Source organism: Neovison vison, chromosome X (genome assembly GCF_020171115.1).
Source record: "Neovison vison isolate M4711 chromosome X, ASM_NN_V1, whole genome shotgun sequence".
Lineage (NCBI taxonomy): Eukaryota > Metazoa > Chordata > Mammalia > Carnivora > Mustelidae > Neogale > Neogale vison.
Genome location: NC_058105.1, coordinates 2,512,449 through 2,525,597, shown reverse-complemented (window position 1 = coordinate 2,525,597; position 13,149 = coordinate 2,512,449). Strand labels below are relative to the sequence as shown.

At 42.2% G+C, this 13,149-nt stretch overlaps 1 protein-coding gene across 1 annotated transcript in view; it reads right to left on the bottom strand.

Annotated features, from left to right (window-relative positions):
* The window catches only part of LOC122897521 (RNA polymerase II elongation factor ELL2-like), a 43,272-nt gene extending 39,743 nt beyond the window's left edge, over positions 1-3,529 (bottom strand). The window contains exon 1 of the mRNA XM_044235769.1: positions 3,403-3,529. Coding sequence (XP_044091704.1) covers positions 3,403-3,529 — 127 coding nt within the window. The remainder of the gene's footprint in view (positions 1-3,402) is intronic.
* Between the last annotated feature and the right edge of the window lie 9,620 nt (positions 3,530-13,149).

Below are 13,149 nucleotides of genomic sequence, written 5' to 3'. Positions count from 1 at the left end.
TTTAGCCTACTCCAAATTTGTCCATCTTTTGTCTGATTTTATTATATAATTTACTTTCAATGTTATAAATTCAGAATGCATTGTTATCATTTGTGTTTGAGCCAATTTTCTCTTGAAGTAACTAAAATAAGAAAAAATATTTTATATTTCCCTTCATTTAACCATTTCTAGAGCTTTTAATTATTTTGTAGGTTCATGTTTCTCTTTGGTATCATTTCCCTTCTGCCTGGAGAACTTCCTTTAACATTTCTTGTGTTGGCAGTAATAAACTTGGGGGGGGTCTTTTTAATACTATAATATAAATAAAAAGTACTTTATTAAATATAAAAAATACTTATTTCTCCTTCATTTTTGAAAGATATTTTTCTTCTGTATAGAACTGTACTAAAAGTTTTTCTTTACTTTCAGCATTTTAAAGATATTCCATTAATTTCTGACTAGGAAAATGTCTACTTTAATACATACTTTGTCCTGATATATGTAATGTATCTTTTTTTCTTTACCTATCTTTAGTATTTTCTCTTTATCTTTGTTTTTTTTAAGATTTTATTTATTTATTTGACAGACATAGATCACAAGTAGTCAGAGAGGCAGGCAGAGAGAGAGGAGGAAGCAGGCTCTGCACTGAGCAGAGAGCCCAATGCAGGGCTTGATCCCAGGATCCTGGTATCATGACCTGAGCTGAAGGCAGAGGCTTTAACCCATTGAGCCACCCAGGTGCCCCTTATCTTTGGTTTTTAATAATTGGAATACGATGTGTTTAGCTGTGTGTGTGTGTGTGTGTGTGTGTGTGTGTGTGTGTGTCCCTGTTATCTTGTTTGGGGTTCTTTCAGAATCTTTGATCTGTGTTTTGATATCTCATTATTTTTTAAAAGCTTTATTATTTTTTAACACATCTAGGATTCTAATTGCGTATGTGTTAAAATGTTTGATATTGTCCTAGAAGTTTTGTCTCCTGTCAAATTTGGATGATTTTCATTAACGCATCTTTAAGTTCATTAATTTTTGAGTCTAATAATAAGCCCAAAGTTAAATCTTGTTTCTGTGATTGTTTTTGTTTTTATTTCCAGCATTTTCACTTGACTCTTAATAGTGTCCATCTTTCTGTTAAAATTTCCTATTTGACCATAGATGTTGTCCACATTTTCCTCCAAAACTTTTAAAATAATTACATAGTTACTTAAAATTTTGTGTCTGATAGTTGTAATGCCTGGGTCAAATCTGAATCTAGTTCTGTTGATTGACTTCTCTCTTGAAAGTGGATCGTTTATTCTTGCTTTTCTGTATATCTCATGTTTTATTAAATTCCACATATTGTGTGCAGGAGAGTAGAGATTCAGGTAAATAGACTTACTGACTGCAAATTGGCAACCTTCTTCTTTTGCTAGGGCCATGACTGTTGTAGGTTCAGTTAATCTCATCAGGAGTTGAATTCATTTTGGGTTTTGTTGTCGCGATCATTATCCTCAGTGAACCACTAGTTACAAATTCCTCTAGATTTACTTGTGCTTTGGATAGTTTGTCAGAAAGTTTTTCTCAGTGTTGCTGCTCTACCCTCAGTTTGATGACCCTTGTCTATACCTGCAATTCAGAGAGCATCTCTCTCCATAATCTGAAGAAGATCCAATATAGTTGACTTGCTATCAAATGACCCATATTGGTCTCAAGAATAATTAGCGCTATACTGGGAGACTCATCACCACGGTATGTCAGATACTCAGAGGCAGAAGTATCTAGACCTGCCCACACTTGCTGGGATCATGCACAGCTTTCATCTTTTCCATGGGGGTCAGTCCTTTCATGTGTCCAATATGCCAGTTCTTGTTTGGCCATCAATGAAACAAGGCTAATTACAAATCGTTGAGTCATCATTGTCTACTTGGCTGTTCAATGCTTTTGTCATGGTGGATGGTTTCTGGTAGGCATTGATATGTGATAGAACACTTTGCATCCCTTTCCATGTATCCATTCACAAACTTTTATTCCAAGCCTCCTTACTTTCAATCTTCTAGTTCGTTGACTTCCAGACCCCTGATCATACAGCCAGGCCACTGGGCAATGCTTAGGTATTTGCTCAAATTTTCACCTAGGATTTCTCCTCCTTCCAGATGCACCCCTCCTAACTCTACACACTGAGAAAATTTCCTCTCTCCTCTTTCTCTCAAGGCCACCCGTCAATGTGATTACAATGCGACCATTATCCATTCCGGGCTTGCACTCACATGTAGAACTGATCCACCTTTACCATAAGGTTAAGGTTTTTCCTTCTCTTTCAGTTAACCATAAGGGTTCTCCATATAGCCATTGGTGTTCAGTAAAGGTAGGACTCTTGAGCAACCATGGTGGGTGGCTTGGGGTCAGGGTCCAGGTTACCTGCTCCTGCCCTCAGGTCCTATTTTGTTTTGAATCCTGGCATGAGAGCTCTGATCAAGGCAACTATTTGGTTTAGCTTATAGTAGTCTACAGTTACTCTCCTGGGTCCATCTGTTTCTTCAAGGCCCAGAATGTCAAATTAAGAAAGATTATAATAGGGACCACACTATTCTCACCATACTCTCTTCCTGCTGACGATGCAATACTGCTTTTTATTCACCATCTTGGCTTGAGGTTGGGGGGACAGTTTCAGAGGCATCCACTTTGTATTCTCCCAATACCCCTTTACAAGCAAATTAAGTACCCCTGTGGATGTTACTCCAACTGCCAAATATGTCAACCCAACCGTATACTCAGAAACTGGAGAAATGAATCCTGGGTAGTTCTAAAGCCCCAGGTGATCTACTATAAGCCATACATTAGCCAGTATTTGATTATCTGGCTTATAAACTCCCATTCTAGCAGGAGGACCATGATGATATTTTGGATCTCCAGATACTAATGTCTACTCAGACTCTGTATCCAATAGTCCACAAGATGTTGAGTGTTCCCATTTCCTCAGGGTAAAGTTATCCAAATAGATGGCCACAAGTCCCACTGGGCAAGGCATGGGGAACTCATTACGGTATATACTGGCCATGGTGTGGCACAGTCATTACTCCCGGGATGCTTCAAATCCCTCAGTCATATGGGTCCTACATCTGAAAAATGGCTCAGATCCAGGTACAGAGCAGAGGATTATGAATTTTTATTGGGCCGGTGACCATCACCTCCTGCTCTTCTATTTTGCCATTTGTCTGGTTGTAGATATTAAGCATCACTCTTTTTATCTACTTCCTATTTTGTCCCCAGTTACAACAGGCTCTATTAGCAATCTCTGCAGTTCTCTGTGGGCTAAGACCCTTCTGTTCTTTCCAACTTGGTGGTCATTGTAGTACCTTTATCTCTGGCTTCCAACAATTAAACACCACCACTTGATGTCTATTAATTGAGGGCCTCATCATTTCCTTGAATATTAAAAAAGCTTACCTCTGTGACTATCTCTGTAGACTGGCCTGCAGAAGATAGCCACCACTGGTGCCTCTTCATGAACACATTTATATGTGTCCTCTGGGCCCTTCTGTAGAACACAGTCCTCCGGAAAGTCTTCTGGCATCACAAACTACATCTATTTAAGCATGTTCATTTCCCAAGGCCTTTTTTATTCCTTCCTCTTCGTCTGCCAGGGAAACTCGGGAATTTCCATTTGACTGTGTATGTGCCATTGCTTTCTCCTGGTCCCTAAAATAGCCTTCCTAGGGGCGCCTGGGTGACACAGTCATTTGAGAGCTCAACTCCTGGTTTCAGTTTGGGTGGTCATCTCAAGGTCATGGGATCAAGCCCAACATCAGGCTCTATGTTCAGCGTGGAGTCTGTTTGGAGTTTCTTTCTCCCACACCCTCTGACCCTTCCCCAGCATGTGTACATGCTCTCTCTCTCTCTCTCAAATAAATAAATCTTTTCAAAAATAAAATAAAAATAAAGTAGCCATCCTAGTAGTAACTTTGCATCATCCACTCAAGTTCTTGCAAAGGTATTAAATTCCATATTCTGAAAAAAATACCCTCATACCCCAAGTCAATGAAGTCTTGCTTATCTGGTATTATGATCCGGATCTCTTGATCGAGCACCTTGAATATGCAATACCAAGAGCTCCTGTCAGTACCTGTTAGCTAATCCTTACAGCTCATTTGGGTTATAATCTTTCAAAAACTTTCCTATATGAGTTTTATGAGAACTTAATCCTAATTATGGACCTGGCAACCAAGAAAGTAGGAGAAGGCTGTTTCGAGAAAATCACCCCTTGCTTGCATGAACAAAGTCTCTCTCCTTAGGGTCTTCTCACATAGGAGGGGGTTGCTAGAACATAGGAGTACTGGACCACCTGGGCAAGCTCTGAAGTTCCAGGGATGTCTTCTGAGCCTGTATCTAGGCGTACACCTAGATACCGTCCTTTCATTTTCAAGGTCCCAGGTTTTTCTACATAGGGCCCTAACCTTAGCATAACAAACTAGCCCTGGTCAGGCATTAAAATATCTCAGGAGTTCCAGGATTTTATTGGGTTCTGAGTCTTATTGGGTTCTGAGTCTATCCTCACCTTGTTTGCTCTTTTACTACAGAAGGGCCTCTTTGTAAGCTCTCCAAAATGTTCTCTGTAGATTTTGATATGTATAAAGAACTTAGCAAACTCAACACCCAAAGAACAAACAATCCAATCAAGAAATGGGCAGAGGACATGAACCGACGTTTCTGCAAAGAAGACATCCAGTTGGCCAACAGACACGTGAAAAAGTGCTCCCTATCACTCGGCATCAGGGAAATACAAATCAAAACCACAATGAGATATCACCTCACACCAGTCAGAATGGCTAACATCAACAAGTCGGGAAATGACAGACGCTGGCGAGGATGCGGAGAAAGGGGAACCTATCGCGTTCACTCCGCCCGCAGAGAGACACGACGCGTAGTTAAGGAGAGCTCTTTTATTTCTGCATGCTAGCTTCTTACAGTCCGGAGGATGCTTCTTCCCTGCTGGCCGGCGCGGGGCTTGCCCTGGGGCGCTCTCCGAGGACAGGGAGCCAGCGGCGAGCAGGAGGCGCGGCGGGGCGGCGGCCCGGGTCCCCTCGGCTCTGGCACGGCGGCGCTGGCGGCGGTGGCGGCTCCTCGCGCTTTCCTTTCTCCAGGCTGCTGTAGCCGCTGCTCATGCTGCTGGTCCCGTCGCGCGTGGGCCGCCTTCCCCCCCCCCCTGCAGGCGGCCAGGCAGGGGGTGCCGCGCCCGCCTGCCCCGCTAGGTTCCCGGCACGCGGCCCGAGCCGGAGCCGCCCGCCGTCCCGCTGCAGCTGCGGCCGCCGCTCACTCTCTCCCCGGTCTCCCGGCCCCTCCCAGTTATATGTTCACGGTCAGCCAATCACAGCAGGGCACATGAGTTAGGCGCGTGGACACTGCACTAAAGCATACAGGGCATGCAGAGATCACGCACAGAGCTTGCAGGCGCCCGGTCCAATGAGGATTGCTTCCTCATCCGGATGAAGCTTGTTTATTCTAAAGCCTGACCGCACTGGCTCATTGGCAGCCGCCATCCCGTCCGGCCTGCCTTGTGGGGTCCCGGACACCCCGACAGGAACCCTCCTACAGTGTTGGTGGGAATGCAAGCTGGTGCAACCACTCTGGAAAACAGTATGGAGGTTCCTCAAAATGTTGAAAATAGAACTGCCCTATGACCCAGCAATTGCACTACTGGGTATTTACCCTAAAGATACAAACGTAGTGATCCAAAGGGGCACGTGCACCCGAATGTTTATAGCAGCAATGTCCACAATAGCCAAACTACGGAAAGAACCTAGATGTCCATCAACAGATGAATGGATCAAGAAGATGTGGTATATATACACAATGGAATACTATGCAGCCATCAAAAGAAATGAAATCTTGCCATTTGCGACAACATGGATGGAACTAGAGCGTATCATGCTTAGTGAAATAAGTCAAGCAGATAAAGACAACTATCATATGATCTCCCTGATATGAGGAAGTGGTGATGCAACATGGGGGCTTAAGTGGGTAGGAGAAGAATAAATGAAACAAGATGGGATTGGGAGGGAGACAAACCATAAGTGACTCTTTTTTTTTTTTCTTATGTATTTATTTGACAGAGAGCAATCACAAGTAGATGGAGAGGCAGGCAGAGAGAGAGAGGGAAGCAGGCTCCCTGCTGAGCAGAGAGCCCGATGCGGGACTCGATCCTAGGACCCTGAGATCATGACCTGAGCTGAAGGCAGCGGCTTAACCCACTGAGCCACCCAGGCGCCCCCCATAAGTGACTCTTAATCTCACAAAACAAACTGAGGGTTGCTGGGGGGAGGGGGGTTGGGAGAAGGGAGGTGGGGTTATGGACATTGGGGAGGGTATGTGCTTTGGTGAGTGCTGTGAAGTGTGTAAACCTGGCGATTCACAGACCTGTACCCCTGGGGATAAAAATATATGTTTATAAAAAATAAAAAAATTATTTAAAAAAATGTTCTCTGGCTCAGCTCATACACTTAGAGCTTAACTATTTCTTATCCACCTTCCATTTTCCTAAATTCTTCCTCAGGTGGTGGTACATTGAATGATAATTAGTCACATTCTACTGTTCTCAACGCCATTGCTCCCCACACCCCCTCACTACCACACCTAAATCATTCAAATGTCCAAATTCTCACTCCAGCAAGTACATTCCTCTACACCAGGACATTCTCTCAGGTCACTACCAATGAAATCTTCAGCAACTCACTGTCATGTTGTTCTAAGGATTATCCTTATCTCATGCTTCACTCACAAAGATGATCTTGCCAGCCAGGCAGGGAGTGAGCCAATCTCAAAACTGATCTTACTGTCTTTTGGGGGGACCACAATTGTCAGTTTGAGTCCTCTGAGTAACAGATGTAGAGATCAGATCAGACATACAAGAGATATATTGATAAAGGGGAAAAGAGCAGGAATTAGTAGGAAAAGCTTTTAGACTGATACAGTTTTATAAGTATTGTACTGAGAAATTCTCAAACTGACCAGTAAGAAGGCCCCAAGCAAAGACTGGTCATTAGAGGATTTCCCTATCAGGCAAAGATGGTCTGGTGCTGGTAGCCCTCTTGTGATTAGTCCCTAACTGGGAGGAGTCCCTGGCACAAATATGGCACTGAAAAAAGTATTATGGTGAATATAAAGATGAAGCAGTTAGAGGCCCTGGTCCACTGTGTGCCTTGCATCAAGTTCCCTCTTTTTTTTTTTTTTTTTACTTTTTACATTTTTATTTTTTATTATGTTATGTTAGTCACCATACAGTACATAATTAGTTTTTGATGTAGTTTTCCAAGATTCATTGTTTATGTATAACCCTGAGTACTCCATTGCAATATGTGCCCTCCTTAATACCCACCACCAGACTCCCCCAACCCTCCACCCCCTTCCCCTCTAAAACCCTCAGTTTGTTTCTCGGAGTCCACAGTCTCTCATGCTTCATCTCCCCCTCTGATTTCCCCCCCTTCACTTTTCCCTTCCTTCTCTTAATGTCCTCCATACTATTCCTTATGTTCCACAAGTAAGTGAAACCATAGGATAATTGACTTTCTCTGCTTGACTTATTTCACACAGCATCATCTCCTCCAGTCCCATCCATGCTGGTGCAAAAGTTGAGTATTCATCCTTTCTGATGGCTGATAAATATTCCATTGTGTATATGGACCATATCTTCTTTATCCATTCATCTGTTGAAGGGCATCTCAGCTCTTTCCACAGTTTGGCTATTGCAGACATTGCTGCTATGAACATTGGGGTACAGATGGCCCTTCTTTTCACTACATCTGTATCCTTGGGGTAAATACCCAGTAGTACAATTGCTAGGTCATAGGGTAGCTCTATTTTTAATTTTTTGAGGAAACTCCACACTGTTTTCCAAAGTGGCTGCACCAACTTGCATTCTCACAGTGTAAGAAGGTTTCCCCTTTTTTCACAACCTCTCCAACATTTGCTGTTTCTTGCCTAGTTAAGTTTTGCTCTTCTAACAAGTGTAAGGTGCTATCTCAATGTGGCTTTGGCTTAAATTTCCCTGATGGTTAATGAGAATGAACATTTTTTTCATGTGTCTGCGAACCATTTGTATGTCTTCATTGGAGAAGTGTCTGCTCATGTCTTCTGCCCATTTTTTTACTTAATTGTTTATTGGGTGTTGAGTTTGAGAAGTTCTTATCTTGGATATCAGCCCTTTGTCTGTACTGTCATTTGCGAATATTTTCTCCCATCCCATGGGTTGCCTCTTTGTTTTGTTGACTGTTTCCTTTGCAGTGCAGAAGATTTTTGTCTTGATGAAGTCCCAAAAGTTCATTTTCACTTTTGTTTCCTTTGCCTTAGGAGATGTGTCTTCAAAGAAGTTGCTGTGGCTGATGTCAAAGAAGTTACTGCCTATGTTCTCCTCAAGGATTTTGATGGATTCCTGTCTCACAGTGAGGTCTTTCATCCATTTTGAGTTTATCTTTGTGTATGGTGTAAGGGAACAGTCGAATTTCATTCTCCTGTACATAGCTGTCCAATTTCCCCAGCACCATTTATTGAAGAGACTGTCTTTTTCACTGGATATTTGTTCCTGATTTGTCAAAGATTATTTGACCATGCAGTTGAGGTTCCATATCTGGGCTCTCTACTCTGTTCCACTAGTCTATGTGTCTGTTTTCGTGCCAGTACCATGCTGTTTGGTGATCACAGCTTTTTAATAAAGCTTGAAATCAGGCATCGTGATGCCCCCGGCTTTGTTTTTCGTTTTCAACTTTCCCTTGGTGATTTGGGGTCTTTTCTTATTCCATACAAATTTTAGGATTATTTGTTCCAGCACTTTGAAAAATGCTGCTGGCATTTTGATTGGGATGGCATTGAAAGTACAGATTGCTCTGGGTGGCACAGATATTTTAACTATGTTTATTCTTTTGATCCATGAGCATGCAATGGTTTTCCATCTTTTCGTGTCTTCTTCAATTTCTTTCAAGAGTGTTCTGTAGTTCCTCGAGTATAGATCCTTAACCTCTTTGGTTAGGTTTATTCCAAGGTGTCTTATGGTATTTGGTGCAATTGTAAATGGAATCAATTCTCTAATTTCCCTTTCTACAGTTTCTTTGTTAGTGTATAAGAAAGCAACTGATTTCTATACATTGATTTTGTATCCTGCCACATTACTGAATTGCTGTATGAGTTCTAGTAATTCAGTGGTGGAGTCTTTTGGGTTTTCCACATAGAGTTTCATGTCATCTGCGAAGAGAGTTTGACTTCTTGTTTGCCAATTTGAATACCTTTTATTTCTTTTTGTTGTCTGATTGCTGTTGCTAAGACTTCTAGTACTATGTTGAACAACAGTGCCAAGAATGGGCATCCTTGTCATGTTCCTGATCTCAATGGGGAAAGCTCTCAGCTTTTCCCATTGAGAATATTTGCTGTGTGTTTTTCATAGATGGATTTTATGAAGTTGAGGAATGTTCCCTCTATCCCTACACTCTGAAGAGTTTTAATCGGGAATGGATGCTGGATTTTGTCAAATGCTTTTTCTGCATCAATTGAGAGGGACATGTGGTTCTTATTTCTCCTCTTATTAATTTGTTCTATCACATTGATTGATTTGCAAATGTTGAGCCACTCTTGCATTCCAGGGATAAATCCAACCTGGTCATGGTGGATAATTTTTTAATGTACTTTTGGATCCTATTAGCTAGGATCTTGTTGAGTATCTTGGCATCCATATTCATCAGGGATATTGATCTGAAATTCTTCTTTTGATGGGGTCTTTGCCTGGTTTTGGACCAAGGCAATGCTGGCCTCATAGGATGAATCTGGAAGATTTCCTTCTATCTTTTGAAACAACTTCAGGAGAACAGGTATTATTTCTTCTTTGAATGTTTCATAGAATTCCCCAGGGACACCACCAGGTCCTGGACTCTTGTTTTTTGGGAGGTTTTTAATACCTGTTTTAATCTCGTTTCCAGTTATTGGCCTATTCAGGTTGTCAATTTCTTCCTGTTTCAGTCTTGGAAGTTGATAGGTTTCCAGCGATGCATCCACCTCTTTTAGGATGTTTAATTTATTTGCATATAGCTGCTCATAATAATTTCTGATGTTTGTTTCCAGTTCCTTGATGTTAGTCATGCTCTCTCCCCTTTCAAGTTCTTTTGAAAGGAGATCTGAGCAGCACACACCTCCATGGCTGCCACACCTGGAAAATGTTTAATACTGTTTCCCAGGAAGCTTCTTGCTGTCACACAAATGGATCTATTCTAGTGTCTTCTCCAAGCAGGAGTGTCTCCTCTGTTTTTTCAAAAAATATTTTTATTTATTCATTGGACAGAGAGACACAGCGAAAGAGGGAACACAAGCAGGGGGAGTAGAAGAGGGAGAAGCAGACTTCCTGCTGAGCAGGGAGTCCAATGCAGGGCTCGATCCCAGGACCCTGGGACCATGACCTGAGCCGAAGGCAGACATTTAACGACTGAGCCACCCAGGTGTCCCGGAATGCGTCCTCCTTTAAACTGGGGCTTTGAAATATTAGTCTTGAAGAGAAAAATCAGCTACTACATAACTGGCAACCCAGAGGATTCATGTAAGGCAGCAGATTTCAGGGTCAGTCCCTAGGGGAACAAGTTAAGGCCAGCAGCGCTGCCATCACTAATAAGGAGACTGAAGTAAGCAGTGGCCATGCCAGTGAAGACCAGCACAGATGACGATGAGCAAGAATGATCCAGAAGGCCACCAGCAAGACATAAACCATGTCAGAATCATCCTCTCGAGCAATAAGATTTTAAGATTATCTCGTGAACCTTCTACAGAGCAATGAGATCCTGCTACAGAATAAGGCGAACCTGGGCACTTGTGGGATACTGTGAGTGGCCATAACTGGTTAGAGTGAAGAACTCAGGGACACAGCCATAAAGCAATTTCTAGCCTTTTATTTTTTTATAACAGTCATCTTTTCTGCAACCTGACTGCGCACTAGGAACTTGGCCTTATCCCTGAAATGTGTTCACCCGCGAACCCCGACAGAAAGGCTGGACAGGAAAAACAAACCTATTCTGAGGTTTCCCGCCAAGGACAAGTCGTGGATTCATTCTATCAGCATTTACCAAACACCAAATTCTCGCTACACCCTGTGCTTGGCACTAGGAATACACACCCCTGCCTTCAAGGGGATAAATGGAATTTATTGCTGGGAGATGGGCCCACGGTAACATGTCACGGCCAGTAGCTCGCAGAATTCCACTAAGTCACGTTGCTAAAAGCAAAACTTTCTCTCTTTTTTGTATAAAAAAGATATTTGGTATTAAGTGAGGTATAAAAGTATTTTGAAGCCAGGGCTGCCTGGGTGGCTCAGTCGTTAAGCGACTGCCTTCGGCTCGGGTCATGATCCCAGGTTCGTGGGCTCCAGCCCGGCATGCGGCTCGCTGCTTTCCCTCTCCCACTCCCCCTGCTTATGCTCCTGCTGTCATTGTCTCTCTGTCAAATAAATCAATACAAACTTTGAAAAAATATTTTGAAACCAGAAAGTTCTATCTGATCAAATTATTTGTGTGGCCTTAACACCAGTGAAGTTTCTCTAATTAATGAAAATATTTTCAACAGAATGACCATTGCCAAATTATCAATTCTGTATTATTTTTAGACTTCTGTTTTAAGCACTTTGGGGGATATAGAATACAATGGATATACAATCTTGACTCAGATGAAAGAAACTGAAAAACCAAAATGTTTTTCCTCTTTACTTGCTTGCTTTGGGGAAAGATAATTCTAACAAAACTCAATTATAAACACTCAAAAAATTGTGTCCACTTTCTGGCTGTAAAATGCTATGAAAAATTGTTTTATTTCATAAAAATATAATATATATAAATTAGTAAATTTTAAAATATTATACACATATATGTGTGTATATAAAATGTCATGAGAGCAGTGTAGGATAGTCAAGGCGCGGAGGATTATAACAAACTCATAGTGAACTTTGTAGCCAGAATTGCAAAGAAGGGGCCTTACCATTTTTAAGAATAAGCCCAGTCTAAGATTTGATAGTTTTGTAGGAGAAAATACTGTAGTATGAATGTCACCAAGATAAAATTTGGATAGTTGCAGTATTTGCTGGCTCCGTAGTTTCTTCTGGGAAATATCAAAGAGGGAAAGAACCCTTTTGAGGACAAGAAATAAGTGTAATATGGTAATACAGGAGTAGGGATTTGTACTGTCAGAAAGTACCCCCATTCACTAACACATACACCCTTTGGCAAAATAGGTGTGAAACATTCCCTTAGATTGTGGGATTATATAGCTCTCATTGTGTCTGCTAGAGGTTGCACTTCTAATTTATACAGTCAGTTATCTTTGTCACAGCATGAGGTCTTACAGCTGAGCAAGCAGCTTTGGCAAAAAGTCCAAGGTACTGAGGCTTAGGGGGGCCGATGGGAATTAAGTTGGCGGAAGGCCTGGGTACCTCAAGGGCATCTAATGCGAAATCAGTTAATTTTCAGTACTTATATAGATGTTAGTAACTTCCTGCCTCTATTTCTAAATGGGATAGGGAAATCTTGGCTGCCTGTGAACTTGTCATAGCAACAAAGAACGATTTCATTCATCTCGCCCAGGAATAGCTTCTGGTGTGTATGTGTACAGAGTGATAGAAGCTCGTTCAAGTGAATATTGGTTCGGGAGCTTTGGGGATTATGAAAAGGGGGCACAGCTGTGATTCTTCAGTGGCTAGGTGAATGAAGGCAGCCATCTAAGAGGGGTGGAGAAGCCAGCTGGAATGGAAGCAGGAAAGATAAAGCTTAAGACCCTGGGAACCAATACACACAAGCTTCCCTCTAGCTCTCTGCTGTTAAGTCGATTTCCATTGGAGGCCTTCCAGAAAGGATTCCAACCTCTTATACAGCCCCTTGTACAGTGGAGTGAAACACTAGTGGCAGGGAGAGGGATTGGGGGAAGCCGTGGAAACACCAGACAAGGAGTCAAGAGAACAGAAGGGAAATTCTGGCTCCCCTGAGGGAGCTCTGGCCAATTCACTTGTCCCCATGGCTTACAGTAGTTAATGGTGTGGAGTCTAAAGCCAGATTTTGTCAGTTCCGAGTCCAGCTTCGACACTTGTCAGCTGTGTATCCTATAGCAAATTAGTCAGAATCTTTTAGCAAATGTCAGGATTTCCTTCTTTTTATGGCTTAATAATTTTCCTGTGTGTGTGTGCGC